Source organism: Melanerpes formicivorus, unplaced genomic scaffold (genome assembly GCF_026170545.1).
Source record: "Melanerpes formicivorus ecotype bairdi unplaced genomic scaffold, bMelFor1.0.p_v2 SCAF_7, whole genome shotgun sequence".
NCBI classification, from domain to species: domain Eukaryota; kingdom Metazoa; phylum Chordata; class Aves; order Piciformes; family Picidae; genus Melanerpes; species Melanerpes formicivorus.
Genome location: NW_027142359.1, coordinates 384,708 through 405,284, shown reverse-complemented (window position 1 = coordinate 405,284; position 20,577 = coordinate 384,708). Strand labels below are relative to the sequence as shown.

Genomic DNA, 20,577 nt, shown 5'->3' with positions numbered 1-20,577 from the left:
TGGCACAAGCAAGATACTAAAGGTTAAGTTTGATTAACTCCAGTTAACAGACCACCAGGGAGGTGGTCGAGGCCCTGTCCCTGGAGGTGTTTAAGCCCAGGCTGGATGAGGCTCTGGCCAGCCTGATCTAGTGTGGGGTGTCCCTGCCCATGGCAGGGGGGTTGGAACTAGATGATCCTTGTGGTCCCCTCCAACCCTGAATGATACTATGATACTATGATAAGATGAAGCAGCTTCAAGTTTTACATGCTGCTGGCTGGCTCCAGCTCATTTAATTATTTACCACTGTGTCCATTTTCACCACATTTGCAGAAGCTGCTAAGTTACCTATTAATTTTCCATTTAAGCCAGCAGATATTCTTAAGCCACCTTCTACATTTGTTTTAAGTGGACAAGTATAGGCTACTTATAATTTAGGTTCAATGTTTTCCACTTTTTAAGCCTAAATAGTTGTTCTGCTCCCTTTGTTTGAATGTTAAAGCAAACTCCTGCTAGTACTGCAAATGCTACTTTTAGATAAAGATGTTTCCTTGAGTACCAAAGTTTTAAGTACTATTAAAAATGCTTTTACACTGTGCATAACATATCTGGGGAGTGAATATATCTGAACATTGTAATGTTACTTCTACACTCCGAATGGAATGGAATGGAATGGAATGGAATGGAATGGAATGGAATGGAATGGAATGGAATGGAATAGAATAGAATAGAATAGAATAGAATAGAATAGAATAGAATAGAATAGAATAGAATAGAATTAACCAGGTTGGAAGAGACCTTTGAGATCATCGAGTCCAGCCTATCATCCAACACCACCTAATCAACTAAACCATGGCACCAAGCACCCCATCAAGCACCCCATATATTAACATGCCCTCCTAAGACAAGCACTGTTCTGGAGCCTACCCATGTACACAATCTGCAGCACACAGAACTACTAAAATCCCATTCAGAAAACATCAGGACAGAGTCTATTTGGCCTAGAAGCACATAGCAAGCATTTGTCTCTCTTTCCTGGTTGATTGTTTTTACCAATAAAGATGGTAAAAGCTCTGCTTTAGGGCTTCTGGGTGCCTTTGGTCAATTAATTGCTGTAGTGTAGCTTCCATGACTGTCTGATTGCAATTATCACAGAATCAGTGATCACTTTTAGAGACTTCTCTTTTAGGGGAGGTTTAGGCTGGATGTTAGGAAGAAATTCTTCACAGAGAGAGTGATTTGCTATTGGAATGGGCTGCCCAGGGAGGTGGTGGAGTCACTATCCCTGGAAGTGTTTAAGAAGAGACTAGATGTGGCACTTAGCACCATGGTTTAGTTGATTAGATGGTGTTGGGTTATTTCTGTATTCTGCATTCTGACTGTTTTGAGAGTGGATGAAAACCAGCATCAAAAAAATCACAATGACTGTTCAGCCATAACTCTTCTTGCAATGAGACGGGTTATGGGAGATCTGCCCGTGCAGGGGCAGAAGAGGCACGGCAAGTAACTCACTCCTCATGACTTTATCTCAGAATGGCCAGCAGGGGGTAGGCTGGCTCAAAGAGCAGAGCCAAAGGCAGTGCAAGGCAGAGCACCAGAACCAGACACTGACTTCAGCATAAAAGCAAAGCAGGAGCTGAACAGAATAGAGAATAAACCAGGTTGGAAAAGACCTTCAAGATCATCAAGTCCAACCTATCACCCAACATCATCTAATCAACTAACCCATGGCACCAAGTGCCTCATCCAGTCTTATTTTAAACACTTCCAGTGATGGTGACTCCACCACCACCCTGGGCAGCCCATTCCAATGGCCAATATCTCTTTCTGGAAAGAATTTCTTCCTGACATCCAGCCTAACAAACCGAGGGAGATTGGCTAAGGAGGGAAAGCAAGGCCAGTGAACTAAAATACAGACCCTGCAAGAGGGTGGTTTGTCAAAAGCCAAGGTTGGATATTCAGTTATTCCTGACCTGGAGGGGGCTGTACCTTACAAAAAAACTTAACCTTGCCAACTACAGTGAAACAGTTATTAGTTCTGGGATGGTATGAAACTAAACTTCTATGTGCAGTTTGTAAACCATGAAGCATTGTAAAAGCATGGCTTGGACTGCTTTTTTTTTCTGCTTATTTCTGCAGTTATATTTGGTCAGCATGAAGTTTACAACTTTCTTTTCTTTAAAAAAAAATAAGAAGCATACATGGAAAATAATTCTTACCTTGTAGGGACAAAGTCTTGCAGCCAGAAATAGGAGATGAGTGTTGACAGTATGATAGAAAGAGAAGTTGCAAAGCCCTTTAAAATGTTATCTGCGTATTTTATCACGGCAGCAATCACCAACCCTCCAAGTGCCTGGAAAAAAAAAAGAGATGAAGGTTTGGATTTGCAACCTGATGATTCCCCTGAGAGCAGCTATTTTAACAAGGTGCTCACTTCAGGAAAAGCTTTTGACTGTGTTTAGGAGCATTCCATTTATTTTCTGCTAGGGTTATGCACTGCTGAACATCAATATCAGAGGAGTTCTTCTTTCCCCATTAAAGAACTCGTTGATCTTATTATCATCATTAAATCAGTGGAAATGTTTCTATTATACATTTTTAGCTCTTTTGTGTGTGTGTGTGTGTGTGTGTGTAAACATTGCAAAAGAATGAATGCCTACATACTTTAATATTGCACAAGTCTTGGTCATATACCTGCTATACAATTTTCCAGGCTTTTCTTTAGAGGGTTAATCTAATAGTGACAGATCAGACTTTTGGCTGTAGAATTCTCAGTAAGCATAACACCCATTAGTTTCCCCAGCCATTTACAGAAGAGTAAATCCCAAGTGCCTTCACAAAAAAAAACCCCCAACATGTGATACAAGGTGTCTCACCTGTAGAACAACAACTACCCAAGTAAGTTTATTGTATCCTTGAAAAAATCCATTCTTGGACAGTTGTTCTCCGTCATAAATGTATACACCCATCAGTCCAAATATGCTACCAAAAAATCCTGAAAGTACAAGATTGATTTAAAAGCTTCAGGTGAAAAATGTGCAGACAGATTCCTCCTCCTCAAGGACTGCTCACATCGCTCTGATTTCAAACAGGACTGCCCCTTGAGATCCTATTACGTTCAAAAGCAATCAGTGTTCAGACAGATACTCTCTTTTCAAAGCTATTTTCCACGCTTAAAACAAGGTTTGACTGTTCCCATTAGAATATTCTTATCTTCCATCACTTTCTACTGGAAAGGGGAGATTTTGTTTATGGCATAGAGTAAAATTCACTTCAACACAATTTCAGTTTTCACAGGATCACAGGGGTTGGAAGGGACCCAAAGCAATCATTGAGTCCAACCCCCCCTGCCAGAGCAGGACCATAGAATCTAGCTCAGGTCACAGAGGAATGCATCCAGACGGGCCTTGAAAGTCTCCATAGAAGGAGACTCCACAACCTCACTGGGGAGCCTGTTCCAGTGCTCTGTGACCCTTACAGTAAAGAAGTTCCCTGTTGTGTTGAGGTGAAACCTCCTGTGCTGCAGCTTACATGACTGCAGGCTGAAGTCATACTCTAACCTGGAGAGAAACACAGGGAAAACTTTCAGCAGAGAAGGAGACAGTGTTTGATACAGCAGTTTGCCAATTCAGATAAGGATCCTGAAAGCAGGATTCTTCAGAACCAGTCTCAAACACATTGAATGTTTACTAACAGAGAAGAAATGGAGATGAGATAAAAAAAAAATCATGATTTGTTGAATATAGTGTTCTTGTTCCAAATGCTAAACTTTTCCTGACCTCCTCAGGCATGGAAGCAATGCATGCACCTCCTTTTTGACTGAGGTAGGTTCTAGTCCTGAGCAGGAAAGAAGGGAAAAAAATGCCATTCATTTTCTGCAAAAAGCTGACCTCTGTTTCCATCACATTTCCCTGCACCTGGCATTGTTTTGAACAACCCCAAATTTCTATTTTACAAGAAACTATTCTTTTTGCAGACAATGAAAAATGTAGGTTTAATTCGGATCAAACCAATTCCTTCTGTTTTACAACTGCTCTGCTAAAACAAAACACAGACATACCTGCATTCAGCTCTTCACACATCCCTGAGAGCTCTGTGCATTAGAAACCATAGTTCTCTCTGGATATGGAAGTGAAACCCAGGCTGGACCAATGTTTTTTTGCTGTTTGTGCTTTAAGAACAGCTCCATTTGAAAGCTCTCGCTTATGACTGACGTGCTCCTGAGGAATACAATGTCTAAGCGGGCAACTCTCTTGCACTTGCACAGAGGATAACACTACTGTCATTTTTAAACAGGGATTTTCAGATTTTAAATGTTTTCTGAAAAGCTGCATCAGGAACCTCTTTACAAAATATGACAACGTTAAATTTCCAAGTGCCGGGTGCTGCACTTTGGCCACGGCAACCCCATGCAGAGCTACAGGCTGGGGTCGGAGTGGCTGACAGCTCCCAAACAGAGAGGGACCTGGGGGTGCTGATTGACAGCCGCCTGAGCATGAGTCAGCAGTGTGCCCAGGTGGCCAAGAGGGCCAATGGCATCCTGGCCTGCATTAGGAATAGTGTGGCCAGCAGGAGCAGGGAAGTCATTGTGCCCTGTGCTCAGCACTGGTTAGGCCACACCTTGAGTCCTGTGTCCAGTTCTGGGCCCCTCAGTTTAAGAAGGACATTGAGACACTTGAATGTGTCCAGAGAAGGGCAACAAGGCTGGGGAGAGGCCTTGAACACAAGCCCTATGAGGAGAGGCTGAGGGAGCTGGGGTTGTTTAGCCTGGAGAAGAGGAGGCTCAGGGATGACTTCATTGCCCTCTACAACTACCTGAAGGGAGGTTGTAGCCAGGAAGGGGTTGGTCTCTTCTCTCTAGCAACCAGCACCAGAACAAGAGGACACAGTCTCAAGCTGCACCAGGGGAGGTTTAGGCTCAAGGTGAGGAGAAAGTTCCTCACCGAGCACATTGGAATGTGCTGCCCAGGGAGGTGGTGGAGTCACCATCCCTGGAGGCGTTCAAGGGGAGGTTGGACGTGGCACTTGGTGCCATGGTCTAGTCATGGGGTCTGTGTTGATAGGTTGGACTCGATGATCCTCGAGGTCTCTTCCAACCTTAGTTATACTGTGATACTGTGAAATTTCATTTTTGACCTGAGCACAACTTTAATAACCAATATAATCTACTGAGTGTGGTACTGAGGCCAATTTTAAACTCACTGATGAAAAAACAAATTAAAAAAAAAGAAAAACCACACCAAAAAAAGCTGATTTGATTCTCACTATTGCCACAGATGTTTAGGTCTTCATGTGTCACAGTCAGTTACCAGTTTGTGTTTAGTCTGTTTTGATCTCACACAAAGCAATTACTGGAACAGTCAATATATGACCAGGCTACCTATCACAACCAGGTGAACTTCATGGTTTCCACACATCTGCAGAAAAATAGTTTGAGACATTTTTTGTGTGAAGATCTGGAGAACTTTTACAGCATCTGTTGATTTTTCAACAGTTATGAACCTTTAATCAGGAATTGCTTCAGCTAGCTGCGTTGTTGCCCACTGAAGTGCTTTCAGCATGGGAATTGAGAGTAATAAGCTCTCCTTGGCAACAGGCTTTAAATTGTAGCTCCATCCAGAGCACGAGATCTTACCTTAAAACCCTGGGCTAAGCCACAGCTACCCACCCTTTCCTGCCTCCAAAATTCCCTCATAGTCTTTCCTCATAGATGCCCTACATCTTGTCCCAGAAAACTTAGATTTAATATACAGAATTTCAATCAACACTAGCAGGCAAGTAAGTAGAGGTTTTGATCCCCTTCTCTGTCCTCAGAATATGATGGACACATAAATATATTAAAATACAAAGGAAATGCAGTTCTGTATTTTTAACTGAGAACATCTGTAGTTAAAGCACAGCAACAGGAAAAGAAAGAATATTGCCTGTAATTAGGTATTTTCTGACCATACCAGTTTTGGGCCAACAATCTAACTACAAACCCCCCAACAGCATCTCCTGGTTTTAGTTGTACTTCATATAGTACACAATCCCGCTCCACCAAATAAACTCATCCTCATGAGTTTATTCTCCAGCCCTGTGGATTTGATCAAGAGGCTGTTCTAGAGGTGCTGGAAATTTCACATTCTGCTAAAAGCATTTATTAAAATATGCAATAAATTATTACTCCTTGCTGGATGAGGCTCTGGCCAGCCTGATCTAGTGTGGGGTGTCCCTGTCCATGGCAGGAGGGCTGGAACTAGATGATCCTTGTGGTCCTTCCAACCCTGACTGATACTATGATACTATTTCATTGGAGAGAGAAGGGCAATTCCATCAATGTTTTTCTGTTGCAAAACAGGAACAAGAAACATATTGCTGATACCATGTGAATAGGTTAAGATTGAAGTGAGGGAAATCTCATTCATGGAAAAGGGATCAACTCTGTTGCCATTAATATCTAGGGTTTCAAAGAAATATTTTGAAGAAAGAAAAGGTTAAGCACACTTAAAGGCATTAAAAAACTTGTAATGAACTGCCTTTTGCATCTGCCCCTCTCCAGTGATTATACAGACTGATCTGTGTACTGAAATGGTAATTAATGATCTCAATTTCATTCAAAAGCAAAGCAAGTCTTTTATATGAAAAGCAGCAAGCTATAAAAATTGCCTACCCAGGAAAAAGAAGTGGGGGGGAGGAAGTTAAAACCACCTAAACCCCACTGACTCAGAAACAGAATATTTTGTTTTAATGTACCTGTCCTCTCAACGACAAAAAACCAGTTTTAAAACAGGAAAAAGGAATACTGCCTACATTGATCAGGTCTGATTAATGAGTGTGAAATAGAGTAACTTTTAAAGACAGAGGATGTACAGAATCCTGCATAAGGTAACAGCCTTTGGAAAATGTTCAATACGAATTCAATCAACAGATTCTCTACGAACTTACAGACAGTCTACAAGCAAATTACATCAAGGATGAGGTTGAAATCAGAAAGCAGCTGCTAGAATTCCATCTAGCAAAGCTTATACTCTTAGTTTTCAAGGCATATTTATGCTAAACACTAAAATGTTGGTGGCATTTTTCACTGATAGATGTCATTCTGGACATTGGTCTTAATGCTTCAGAATGAGAGGACTAAAATTCAACTTACCGAGCTGAATGTTTCTGATCCACACAGACTGCTTAGTTTCCTTCAAAATCTTCTCAAAATAAACCCCAGCAAATCCACTGGAGAAGCATGCTATAAGAACTGCCATCAGGCCTACAAACTGAGACCCTGCTGAATGTTCCTTAGCAGCTGTTTCTTGAGAGTCTGAAGGCCACTGGATTTAAACACAGTAACACAAAATTCACCAATACAATAAAGCTGTATCTATAAAACACAATTTTGTTTGCTACCAACAGTAACAGTTCCTAAATACAATCACAGGCTAATAGAGTTTGGTATTTTGCATCATAAATAGTTACAAAGGACTACAAAGCTGTAATTTCTCTTTATAAGGAGTAACTCTGTCTCTGAACTGGGAGGACACCCATCAATTTGATTTTCAGTCCAGCATTTATAAGCTGGAATTAGTTCTGAATCAAAGCATGACTTAGTCATGGTCATTCATAGAATCATACAATGATCCAGGCCAGAAGGGACCTCCAAAGGTCATCCAGTCCAACCTCCCTGCACTCAGCAGGGACATCCCCAACTAGATCAGGTTGCCCAGGGCCTCGTTGAGCCTCACCTTGACTATTTCCAGGGAAGGGGCCCAAACCACCTCCCTGGGCAACCAGGCACCAGCATTTGCCACCCAACAATTAATTACCTGCAATGCAAGCACAGTTAGCAAACCACTTGCACCAGCTTTAAGATGGGATGAATTGTCTTTTGCATGTGCTCTTCAGTGACTACGCAGGCAACTCAAACAAGATGATATTTATTAAGCTAAAGTCTGCCATTTTTTCTAATGCTAACAGAATAAAAGGGAATGCTATAGACAAAACAGACTGAAAAAGTATGCTAGTTACCATCAGAATGGTTTGGTCTCGTTATTAGTTATTAAATTTGAGGATTCTGTAACAATCCTCACATTTTCTTCAAATCCTTAAGTCAAAAAAAGTAAGTTTCTAAGCTAAACATACTTCTAACAGTCTCCTGTCCCATGATCCTGCCCTCTGAAAGCTTCAAAGGCCTGCATCTGCACTATTTAGAAGGGAGGCCAAATTTGCCTCTTGAAAAATCCAAGTAAATGTGCAGGTTGAATGGCCTGCATTAAGAACAGTGTGGCCAGCAGGAGCAGGGAGGTCATTCTGCCCCTGTACACTGCACTGGTTAGGCCACACCTCGAGTCCTGTGTCCAGTTCTGGGCCCCTCAGTTTAGGAAGGATGTTGACTTGCTGGAATGAGTCCAGAGAAGGGCAACAAAGTTAGTGAGGGGTTTGGAACACAAGCCCTATGAGGAGAGACTGAGGGAGCTGGGGCTGCTTAGCCTGGAGAGGAGGAGGCTCAGGGGTGACCTTATTGCTCTCTACAACTACCTTAAGGGGGGTTGTAAACAGGCAGAGGTTGGTCTCTTCTCCCAGGCAGCCAGCACCAGAACAAGAGGACACAGTCTCAGGCTGCGCCAGGGGAAGTTCAGGCTGGAGGTCAGGAGGAAGTTTTACACAGAGAGAGTGATTGCCCATTGGAATGGGCTGCCTGGGGAGGTGGTGGAGTCGCCGTCATTGGAGGTGTTCAGGAGGAGACTTGACAGGGTGCTTGGTTGCATGGGTTAGTTGATTAGGTGGTGTTGGGTGATAGGTTGGACGTGATGATCTTGATGGTCTCTTCCAACCTGGTTTATTCTATTCTATTTGCAAGATGAGCAGCAGGACTGTGTTGGCACAGAAGATCTTTTTTAACAAAGTCCTGCAGTGACATGATGAGGGGCAATGGCTTCAAACTAGAGCAGAGCAGATTTAGATTGGATGTTAGGAACAAGTTCTGCACCATGAGGGTGGTGGAACACTGGAACAGTTTGCCCAGGGAGGTGGTTGGGGCACCATCCCTGGAGATAGTCAAAGTGAGGCTGGGCAGGGCTCTGGGCAATCTGACCTAGTTGGGGATGTCCCTGCTGACTGCAGAGGGGTTTGGACTGGATGACCTGGAGCAAAACTAGAAGTGGGTAGATTCAGGGTGGATGTTAGGAAGAAATTCTTCCCCATGAGGGTGGTGAGAGACTGGAACAAGCTGCCCAGGGAGGTGGTGGAAGCCTCATCCCTGGAGGTTTTGAAGGCCAGGCTGGATGTAGCTCTGAGCAACCTGCTGTAGTGTGAGGTGTCCCTGCCCATGGCAGGGAGGTTGGAACTAGCTGATCCTTGAGGTCCCTTCCAGCCTTGACAACTCTATGATTCTGTGATACTTTCTGAGGTCCCTTCCAACCCAGACCATTCTATGATTCTATTATCTGTGAATCCCTAAGGTCTGAAGAAGTGTGCTAATAAACACTGCTGTCACTGCGGGTTGCTCCAGGGGCCCTGTCACATTCTACAATAAAGCTCTGGGGCACCAACAAGGTGTCATCTTTTGCCTTCAAATAATTTCTGGTGTCCTCTATCCCTGGCTGGTTGTGATTTGTAGCTCCCAACTATACTCTGCCCTTCACGTGCAGCTGGTACAATCAGAATGCTGTACAACCAGTATAGAAATTCATGTTCCTTGAACAAACACATTAAACCAACACAAACCTCCTGTTAATATTTACCTGCACAAATGCCACTCCTGTCATCAATATCACTAATGAAAGCCACTGGTATACACCCAATTTCTTGCTCAACATGGACACAGAGAACAATGCTGTGGTAAGGATTTTCAGTTGATACGTGACCTAGGAGAACCCAGAAACAGTTACCAGGGAGTCATGCACAGGGAAGGGGGACAGGTTTGAAACTTACAGAGAAATCCAAAGGTGCAATACCTGGTACGTGGCTGCATCTAGGTTTGACAATGCTACATACAGCAAGTTATTCTGAAGAGTATAAATTCCTGAAGGAATAGCAAGCTTAAGAGTTTCCATGGGTTTATTAAGTATTTCATCATGCAGCACTCTGTTCAGAGTCCGTAAATTGCACTCTACCCAAAGAAACAATAAAAGAAACAGACATTCACTAAAAGGAGAGGCAAAAAACCCCCAACAAACCCAAATCAAACAAAACCCCCAAAGAGATAGCAATGCTCTGTTCTGTTCTTGAAGTCTCCTTCTCTGGAGACTTTCAAGACCCGTGTGGATGCACTCCTATGTGACCTGCTCTGTGGTCTGGTTCTGGCAGGGGGGTTGGACTCAATGATCTCTTTGGGTCCCTTCCAACCCCTAACATCCTGTGATTTGTGATCTTGAGATCACTGACAGCTTCCTAGAGCTATCACTGCTAACAGGATACTATCTATGGTTGTCTGACTTTCAAAAGCCTGATATATGTAAGGAACAAAAGGCTGCAAAACATCTTCATGTAGCCTGGAATATCAGGACTAGCAGAACTACTCAAAATACTTTCAGTGAAGCTTACTGAAACCACATCCATATCTGAAGATGGCACATTAAAGGAGTATCACCTAAAAAGTGCACATTTAGAAGCCTACAGTCACCAATATTTATGCACAGGCAATGGGTTTTTTTAAGCTGTTGAAGATCCAAGCACCAGATAGAGTATAAAAGGCACAAAATAAGAACCAGAGTAAATCTGAATATGCCTTTTGTAGGTTTCTTTGAGCTAAAAACTGTAGCTCTTCCTGTAGTAAGGAAATCACTTCTCTTCTGCATCTGTTGTTTATTATAGGCTTCTAAATTACCACTCATGCTTTGGACACCTTTTCATTTTTTCCTACTCCTCCACATGCCTGTGAAAACCACAAGCTTCAAGCTGCTAGTGGACAATGTATTCTTCCTCTCCTTGGTATCCACACTTCTTTGAAGAGAAGTCTCTTCAGCAAGTACACAGCCTCTTGTACTGTGTCTTGAGGGGTGAAATATGATTAGTATCTTCCCAAGACTATTTCTTACATGAGGAGAAAGGAAAAGCTTTGCTGTACACCTGTACTCACATGGCTGCTTTGCAGTTGCCACTACAATACAGCATATTGATTAGGGAAACTACTTGGGGCAAAATTTGACACATACTGCTGTCTTTGTAGACCAACAGAACACAGGCCAGAATCTTCAGAAGCTCAGCAATAACAACTGCTGTAGAGGATAAGTATCGAGGTCCTTCTTCTTTCAGCGTCCGAGAATAACGCATGGTCAAGACTAAAGTCGTGGTCTGAAACACCAGGATGCCCAAGGAGAGGTATTTTAAATTGGTAGACATTGCTTGGCTCTTTCCCTCCTGAAACAGAGAGAACACAACAAAACAAACCCACAACAAACCTAAAGTCAGGCTTAAAAGGTCACACCGCAGACATACTGATTCCCAAGGGAAACAGCGAGTTCAAAAAGTTACCCAGGGAGCTCAGCCAAAGGAAACCAACAAATCTAACCTGGTATTTCAAAAGAAAAAGGAGATGAACTTCAGAAATGGTTTGCAAATGCACAGCTGAAGATGGGGAAGCAAATCAGAGGAGTAGAATTGTAACTAATAAAGAAATGATATGTTTCTTATCTGCAGCAATAACAAAGTAAAATCAGGACTATTAACTGATAATTAGCTTCCCAACAACGGACTTCATATGAGAAATCTCCCAAGGGAAGCCAGTTGTGGATTTCTTTATGTAGGTGAGGGCTCAAAAGGCATTTTCAAAGCGAAAAAGGCCCATGCTGTGGTAATGCAGAAGGCCCACTACCCATGCTGCAATGAGTTATTCCCACAATGAAGAGATTTTATTCTTCCACCTCTCCAAAGTATTTCAGGCTGCAGCCTCTGCCTTGCCAGATGACACAGTGCCAGCACAAGACAGCGTAAGGGTTGGGCTGCTCTAAATGAAAATCAGAGGTATGCCTGAAGCAGATGGAAAAGGAGAGTAGTGGGAAAGCAGAGCTGGACAGGAAGACATGAGATGAAGCATTAAACGTATTCTGCTGATTGATTATCCTGGTCAGAAGACAATTAGTTGCTATAGATGACTGGGCAACTGTACTCATTTCCTTACACCGCAATGACTACCTCAAATCTTTGGTTAGTGAAGCTGCATTATCCTCATCTCTGCCAGGAACCTCCACCAACCTGACGTGGCTTTCTTTGTCAGCAAGGCCGTAACTTAGTGCATGAGACTAGCAGAGAAAGCAATTCTCACTTGGCAAGAATGATACATTGCAAGGAAACTGAAGAAATGCATCAGTGCTTTACAGAATACTAGACAATTCCCAGCTGTTCTTCATATTATAAAGAATTTCCAGACACAAAGAAATTATGCTTTCTTTAAAGCATTAACTACTTCTGCCTTCACTGCCTGCATATTCACAGAATCACAGAAACATTCAGGTTGGAAAAGACCCTCAGGATCACCAAGTCCAACCCAGAACCCTACTCTACAAGGGTCACCCCTAAACCAGATTCCCAAGCACCACATCCAAACCACCTTTAAACACATCCAGGCTTGGTGAGTCAACCACCTCCCTGGGCAGCACATTCCAATCCCTAACCACTCTAGCTGGGAAAAACTTCTTCCTATTGTCCATTCTAAACCTACCCAGGGGCAGCTTGAGGCTGCTCCCTCTTGTTCTATCGCCAATTACCTGTGAGAAGAGACCAGCACCAACCCCTCCACAACCTCCCTTCAGGGAATTGTAGAGAGCCATGAGGTCTCCCCTCAGCCTCCTCTTATTAAATGCAGAGCAGTGTTTTAGAAAGTCAGAGTAAAATCAGATCAGCAATTAAAAGCCAACACATTTTTTAAGTAAAAGGGAAGCAGTGACAATGAAGACAGTGCAGGTGCTCCTCAGGTTTAGAAGTCTAGGATGGCATAATCAGTACTCAGTGGATGCATACACCAGAGCTGTCCCTAGGCACGTTTTACACCCACAGGCACAAGAGTTTCAATGCACTAACTGTCTTCCTACACACTGCTGGTACCTCTAAATGCTTGTAGCTGAAACTGAAGCCAATTTTTTGCTGACTGCACATCTCTAGCTCAAGATGCATGTCACAATTTTTCACTGCTATTTTTTTTAGGCACCTGGAAAGCTGTGCTATTCCAATATTTCTGACGTGCCTTTACTTGGTCTCTTAAGGATTAATAGACTTTCTCCAGTCAGGCGTGAAGCATACATGAAGAGGGGATATGCAAGGTTAGAGATCATACTCCCTGGAGAAATATCAGCAGCACAGACAAGACAGAGGGAGAAAAAGGCAAAGAATTAAAAAATAAAATAAACCAAGAATGCACTGAGAGAAAATACAGGACTGAACTTCATTGAAAGATCTACCCTACGCTACTGCAGGAACCTGACATTGCAAACCAGACGTTTATGTGAGCCAGCTTGCACAAACAATTCCTTCCACCTTTTCCATCCACCTCCTATTTTAGTATTGAGACACCTACAGCTAAATAAGTTTCTTAACTTTTTGGCCTTCAGTGTGAGAATACAGATCTCTCTTGTGGTAGGATCCAAACTCCTGCACTCTGTGAGCCGGTGAAGAGACCAAAGGTTTTACAAGCGTTCAAAATGTTCATAGAGCAATTCCTCAAGTTTCAAAATAGGTCATAAGATCAGAACACAATGTTGTATGAATTTCCTGCCACGATGCAATCAACTAGTTAGCAAGCAGTTAAAAAGCTTACAAGTGATCATCAAAGCACCTAGCATGACAACACACGAAAAGCACAACAGCTTAGCAAACCCATACATACCACAGTCTCATCTTCAACTACAGTCTTGCCCTCATTAGTAATCATTATATGAAAGGAGCCTTCCCCAGACAATGTGTCTCAAAATGCTGCCAGTAGCAAGAAATATTGCTTTACCGTGACTCACAAATTTCAGCTTCAGAGTTTCCAAAGTTCTCAAAAAGTAGACTTAAAGGCGTCCAGTGTGATGGCTCAAAGAAAGATACTTGTTACAAGCTGTCCTGTCAGTGGTCAGCAAGACTGGCGTGAAGAGAGCAAGTGTATGAAGTTTTGTGCTGTACTTACAAGCAGTTGGTTCACAGAACAGGAACTAGAGAGTCCTGATACTCACGTACGCTAACTAAACAACCACCCTCTGCTGTGCACACATTGTGTCTTATCAGTTCTCCTGCTCCCTCTCCCTTGATCTTTATGAGAGCTGCACATCAGTTCATAGAATTTAGTGCAAACTGGGAACAGGATCCAGAAAACAAGCCAAGCACAGAGCTTCAAACATTTTAACTGTCTTCAAACGCAGCTTCACAAGGGGTTTAGATTTACAGATTCTTATCAGAGGTGTAATTGCTCTCTTCAAGCCATGAGTTCCCATTACCCTCACTGCAACAGACTCTGCACTCATACACTAAATGAACTATTCTCCTCACTAACAGCCCACGCTTTGTCTTAAATCAATAATGAAATGAAGGTTCCCAATGCATTTCCTGTACAGTTATCACCAGGCTTCTAGCTGAACTTTGCACAAACCACTGAGTACTCTGCAGGCTGCATCTGTTGCAGATTAGGTTTGCTAATACAAAGCCTGGAAGTTGAGTGCCCACATGAACTTGGTGAATATTGAAGAGAGGTGCAAAGTACCGGCAACTCACTGACTGAAACGTGGCCTGTCACATCTGTTCACTCAGTGAGGAGGTCATTATTCTTTCATTACACTAGGTATATAAGAAAAAGTAAACCTCTTCTGTGTACTTTGTTGTGTGTGTGGTGCAGACACATCCTGCAGCCAGCAATATGGGTGGCAGGGGAAAACACCAAAGGCAGATTTATAGAGCCCACGGAGTAAGCAGAGATGGAATTTACGCCCACACCACGTTCACACTCGGTACATGCACGTGGAGAAAACTATGTGAAGGGCTGTTCTCCTTAAAAGCATCAAGGAACAGCATCCTGGAAAGGTGCTACAGACTCACAAGAAAACAAAATGATCTATAGAGGAAGTAATACCAGGGGCTCCAAGTATCAGAACGTGCAAAGTCCAAGAAACATCTGTGCAAAGGAAGCAGATGTTTTTGAAGTGGAAAAACCACATTTCTATTTCATAGCATTCACTCAGATGAAATGAATATATTTCTGACCTGCTGATTTTAACCTTAGTAACTTCTCCCTCACAGACTGCAATTTCTTATTTTATATTTTTTTATACAACACTTTCCCTCCTAAAATGCTTCTAAATTCTAATGTGTGCAGATGGGCCAAAGGAACACAATCAATTTGACTTAATGAACAGTAAGCATATCACATTTTATTTTCCTCTATCCATTCTTAATGAAAGTCAGTAATATTTGGTGGATGACAAGCTCAATATGAGCCACCAGCGTGCACTTGCAGCTCAGAAAGCCAACCAGACCTTGAACTGCATCAAGAGAAGTGTGGGCAGCAGGTCAAGGGAGGTGATTCTCCCCTTCTCTGGTGATCTCACTCTGGTGAGATCCTACTTGGAGTACTGTACACAATTCTGGAGCTCCTGTTACAAAAAGGATCTGGACATGCTGGAATGTGTCCAGAGAATGGCCACAAGGATGATCAGAGGGCTGGAGCTCCTCTCCTATGAGGAGACACTGAGAGGGTTGTGGTTGTTCAGTTTGGAGAAGAGAAGGCTCTGAGGAGACCTAATTGTGACCTTCCAGTATCTGAAGGGGACTACAAGAAAGCTGGGGAGGGACTTTTTAGGGTGTCAGACTTGGGGAGGAATGGAGCAAAACTAGAAATGGGTAGATTCAGATTGGATATTAGGAAGAAGTTCTCCCCCACGAGGGTGGTGAGACATTGGAACAGATTGCCCAGAGAGGTGGTGAAAGCCTCATCCCTTGGAGGTTTTGAAGGCCAGGCTGGATGTGGCTGTGAGCAACCTGCTGTAGTGTGAGGTGCCCCTGCCCATGGCAGAGGGGGTGCAACTGGATGATCCTTGAGGTCACTTCCAACCCTGACAGTTCTGTGATTCTATGATTCTAATATTAATCAGGATTTACTAAATGAGCAACAAGTCAACATTTACAGAACTTTTATTAACCTTGAGATTTTGACTTTTAAAGATATCATGTATAAACCTCTGAGCTGATAAATATCTACAGTAACAGAATGTGGTGCAAATTAAGGATTAGTTTATTAATTTATCCTATTCAAGAATTTGTAGGTTGTCTCAAAATCTGACAGAACTACCTCTACAACTACCTGAAAGGTGGTTGTAGCCAGGAAGGGGTTGGTCTCTTCTCCCAGGCAACCAGCACCAGAACAGGAGGACACAGTCTCAAGCTGCGCCAGGGGAAGTTTAGGCTGGAGGTGAGGAGGAAGTTCTTCACTGAGAGAGTCATTGGTCATTGGAATGGGCTGCCCAGAGAGGTGGTGGAGTCACCATCCCTGGAGATGTTCAGGAGGGGACTGGATGAGGCGCTTGGTGCCATGGTCTAGTCATGGGGTCTGTGGTGACAGGTTGGACCTGATGATCCTCGAGGTCTCTTCCAACCTTGGCAATACTGTGATACTGTAAATATTTTAGTATCCAAAACACAGTAAAAAGGATTCTAGAAAGAACTGTAATTTGTTTTAAAATACTCTTTAGTTAGACTCAAGAGACTAGAGACTGTCTTGAGATATTTTCCAAATAGTTTAAGTGACATGACACATTATGGAAATCCTTCCAACAAGCACGGTTTGACAGCATCTGCGAGAACAACAGGGAAGGAGCAAGTCCACAGATTCAGGCGCTCCCAAAATTGCACACCATGCTGACACAAATATATCCTGCTGAAGTGAGCATACAACTGTTAAGACTGGAGTTCATCTAGCATCAGCTTTGTCCTCTTTGGAAAGCTCTTCATCCTCTGCTATGGAGACAAACTGAGAGAGTTGGGGCTGTTCAGTCTGGAAAAAAGAAGGCTCCAAGGAGACCTTATTGTGGCCTTCCAGTAGCTGCAGGGGGCTACAAGAAAGCTGGGGAGGGACATTTTAGGCTGTCAGGGAGTGATAGGACTGGGGGGGAATGGAGCAAACTAGAAATGGGTAGATTCAGATTGGATGTTAGGAAGAAGTTCTTCCCCACGAGGGTGGTGAGACACTGGAACAGGTTGCCCAGGGAGGTGGCAGAAGCCTCATCCCTGGAGGCTTTTAAGGCCAGGCTGGAGATGGCTCTGAGCAACCTGATCAAGTGTGAGGTGTTTCTACCTATGGCAGAAGGGCTGGAACTGGATGATCCTTGAGGTCCCCTTCTAACCCTGACAATTCTATGATTCTATCCCCACCTTGAGTACTGTGACCAGTTCTGCAGCACCTATATTCATAACCTGTCTGGATGTGGTCCTGTGCAACCTGCTTTAGCAGGGGAGCTGAACTCTATGGTCTCCAGAGGTGCCTTCCAAACCCCACCATGCTGTGATTCTGTGACCAAGTATGTAAGTTGATTAGCATGGTTCAGACTCATTGAAATGTTGAGGTTGGGGTATCTCATGTTTTCACATTTGATTTTTAAATTAAAAAGATGAAAGCTCATGTGCAAATGACCCAAATTTCCTTTACTTGACTCTGCATTTCTCCTGCACCAATTCAATTGCAAGTTCCTTCAGCATCCCAAACTACAAAATGCTCTGCATTATTTCATTACTTCAGCCAGAATGACTAAGAAAGCTTTTCTGCAGCTGGCTGACTTTCTTCATTAATTGCCTTTAAGCTTCTGAAACTTCAAGAGAGTATCAATGTGAAACAATAAATCAGAATCTAAATAAAAACCCCAAAGCACCCAACACTACCTCAAGAAGTAGCCAACACCACCACAACTAAAATAGCAATTAACAATTAATTCCAGCAAGTCACAGAACAAAAGAAAACAAAAAGAAAAGGTTAAATTCACAGGTCAAAATAACACCACACTCTCTGTCAAATGACTGTGGTACTGTCCTTGGGAATGGGCTGCCCAGGGAGGAGGTAGAGTCACCATCCCTGGAGGTGTTCAAGAGGGGATTGGATGGTTTAGTCATGAGGTCTGAGGTGACAGGTTGGACTCGATGATCTTTGAGGTCTCTTCCAACCTCGGTGATACTGTGATACTGTAATCCACAGTAAAAGTCATGCATGTTAATTACTAGCAGGTAACAGATGTGACAGAATACTTTACAGCCAATGAGTTGCAGGTACTTAGCACCCCTTACTGTAAGAGAAAGTCACTTAAAATTATTTCAGGGTACCTATGATGTCTGTAAATCAAGGTCCATTCATCACGGACACATCATTAGAACAAGTCCATACTAATAAAAAACAGAGGGATTCATAGAATGGGCTGGGCTGGAAGGCACCTCCAAAGGTCATCCAGTCCAACCCCCCCACAGTCAGCAGGGACATCCCCATCTAGATCAGGCTGCCCAGGGCCTTGTCAAGTCTTACCTTGAATGTCTCCAGGGAAGTGGCCTCAACCACCTCCCTGGGCAACCTGTTCCAGTGTTTCACTACCTTCATAGTAAAGAGCTTGTTCCTAACATCCAATCTAAATCTGCTCTTGGTGAGGGAGGGAAGGTAAAATGTACTGGCTTAGGTGCCCATCCAGCAATTTACACCTCACTGGTAAAGCCTAGGATTCTATACAGGCACAAAAGTAAAGGCTGCCTAGGCCATAGCCCAATGATGCACTTTATCAAAAGCAAATGCAGAGAGTAACAGAAAATGGTGAAATAAGGCCTTTCCACGAGGCTACAGAGTTAATGTCTGTGTTCATTTCTACCCATTTATCAAGATTTGACACAGAAATCATTTCTACTGGCAACTATTTCTTTACTCCTCCCTACCTGGTCACAAGGAAAGTTAAATTTAAAAAAATAAAATTAATTGCTTGCTAATATTATGCTTCCAACCTTCACAGTGATGGCATTACATGGATTACAGAATCACAGAATTATTGAGGCTGGAATAGACCTCTGAGACCATCAACTCCAGTCTATGACCTAACACCACCACAGGGACCACACCATGGCACTTAAGTGCCGCTTCCAATCTTGCCTTAACCACCTCCAGGGACAGCGACTCCACCACCTCCCCGGGCAGTCCATCCCAGTGCCTGATTCCCCTTTCCCTGAGGAAGTGCTTCCTAACATCCAACCTAATCCTCCCCTGGCACAGCTTCAGGCCATGCCCTCTCATCTTGTCACAAGTTGCCTGGGAGAAGAGCCTGATCCCCACCTTAATACAACTTCCCTTCAGGTACTTGATGAATGTGATAAGGTCCCCTTGAGTCTCCTCTTCTCCAGGCTGAACACCCCCAGCTCCCTCAGCCTCTCCTCATCAGACTTTCCCTCCAGCCCCCTCTCATCACTCGCTTCTGGACCTGCTCCAGCACCTCAATATGCTCCCTGAAGGGAAGGCCCAAACCTGCACACAGTGCTCAAGGTGAGGCCTCACCAGTGTTGAGCACAGGGCAGAATTCCATCCCTAGTCCTGCTGGCCACACCATTCCTGATCCAGGCCAAGATGCCCCCCGGGCACACTGCTGGCTCATGTCCAGCTGCTGTCACCCAGCACTGCCAGGTCCCTCTCTGCCAGGCTGCTCTCCAGCCACTCATCCCCCAGTCTGTAGCACCACATGGGGTTATTGTGGCCGAAGTGTAGGACCCAGCACTTGGCCTTGTTAAACCTCATACCTTCCAGCCTAGTTGTGTGAAATGTATTCACTGCTGATGGCTTTTCAGAATAAAAAAGCCAAACTACAGGAGTTCCTACTATTGCTGCCTCTGGTTTCATTTTAAAATGAACGAGTTTAAGATTACTTAACCAAGTAAAAGGCACTTAGACAGTATTTAAAACACAAAGCCAGACAGAAGCAGACAACCAGCCTTTTGAAACGGCACAAAGGCACAGTTTAAGTTCTGTGTGCCAGTACACCAAGTTCTATGTACGGGCTCTACCAGAAAATAAACACTGATTGAGTTTGCCTTACAGAAGGAAAACCAGGGCAGACAGTGGAACAGGTCAGGACACACTTCCTGGGCATCTGCTTGGAAATCAAGCTAGCAGACTAAAGAAACAGGAATGTGTTCTTGTATTTCTCAAATGAAATGTAAGCCCAGTGCTGATGTTACACCTGTACAAATACAGTGAGCTGACAACAAAGAGGAAAAGCATGGCTGGAAGGTGGAGCAAGAGCTAGCTGGCAGAACCTGAAGATCCAGTGTTACTGTATTTCCTTCTACACTTTGCACATGCATTGTCCTCTTCCCTGGGTTGAAGAACACAGGGGTAACATGCCACTGTCTAGACCACAACCACATTCCCCAGAGGAAAATCCTATTCCACAAATATTCTATGGGTCCCAATAGAGCTTTTTTTTTTCCTTTTAAACACAAAGTAGTATCTAAGACAACAAACAGTTGAACTCCATAAACAGAAAGAACTCAAGAAATTCAGCCAGGCCTGCAAGGTCCTGCACATCAACCCTAGGGCATTAGGCGGTATCAGTACCATCTGGGGGGTGAAGGGTTTGAGAGCAGCCCTGTGAAGAAAGACTTGGTGGTACTGGTGGATGAAAAACTGTAAGTCAGCAATGAGTGCTTGCA

General features: G+C 43.5%; 1 protein-coding gene across 3 annotated transcripts in view; it reads right to left on the bottom strand.

Annotated features, from left to right (window-relative positions):
• SLC35A3 (solute carrier family 35 member A3) overlaps nucleotides 1-20,577 on the bottom strand; it is a 41,469-nt gene that overhangs the window by 8,232 nt on the left and 12,660 nt on the right. For 2 of the 3 annotated variants that reach the window (XM_068140569.1, XM_068140568.1), the window contains exons 2-7: nucleotides 11,106-11,310; nucleotides 9,906-10,060; nucleotides 9,693-9,815; nucleotides 7,112-7,283; nucleotides 2,856-2,974; nucleotides 2,199-2,332 (exon numbers count right to left, since the gene is read on the bottom strand). In XM_068140569.1, the coding sequence (XP_067996670.1) occupies nucleotides 2,199-2,332; nucleotides 2,856-2,974; nucleotides 7,112-7,283; nucleotides 9,693-9,815; nucleotides 9,906-10,060; nucleotides 11,106-11,292 (890 nt within the window). In that variant the 5' untranslated portion in view covers nucleotides 11,293-11,310. Of the gene's footprint in view, nucleotides 1-2,198; nucleotides 2,333-2,855; nucleotides 2,975-7,111; nucleotides 7,284-9,692; nucleotides 9,816-9,905; nucleotides 10,061-11,105; nucleotides 11,311-20,577 lie in introns of those variants that run through there. The other variant, XM_068140570.1, reaches the window with a different exon arrangement.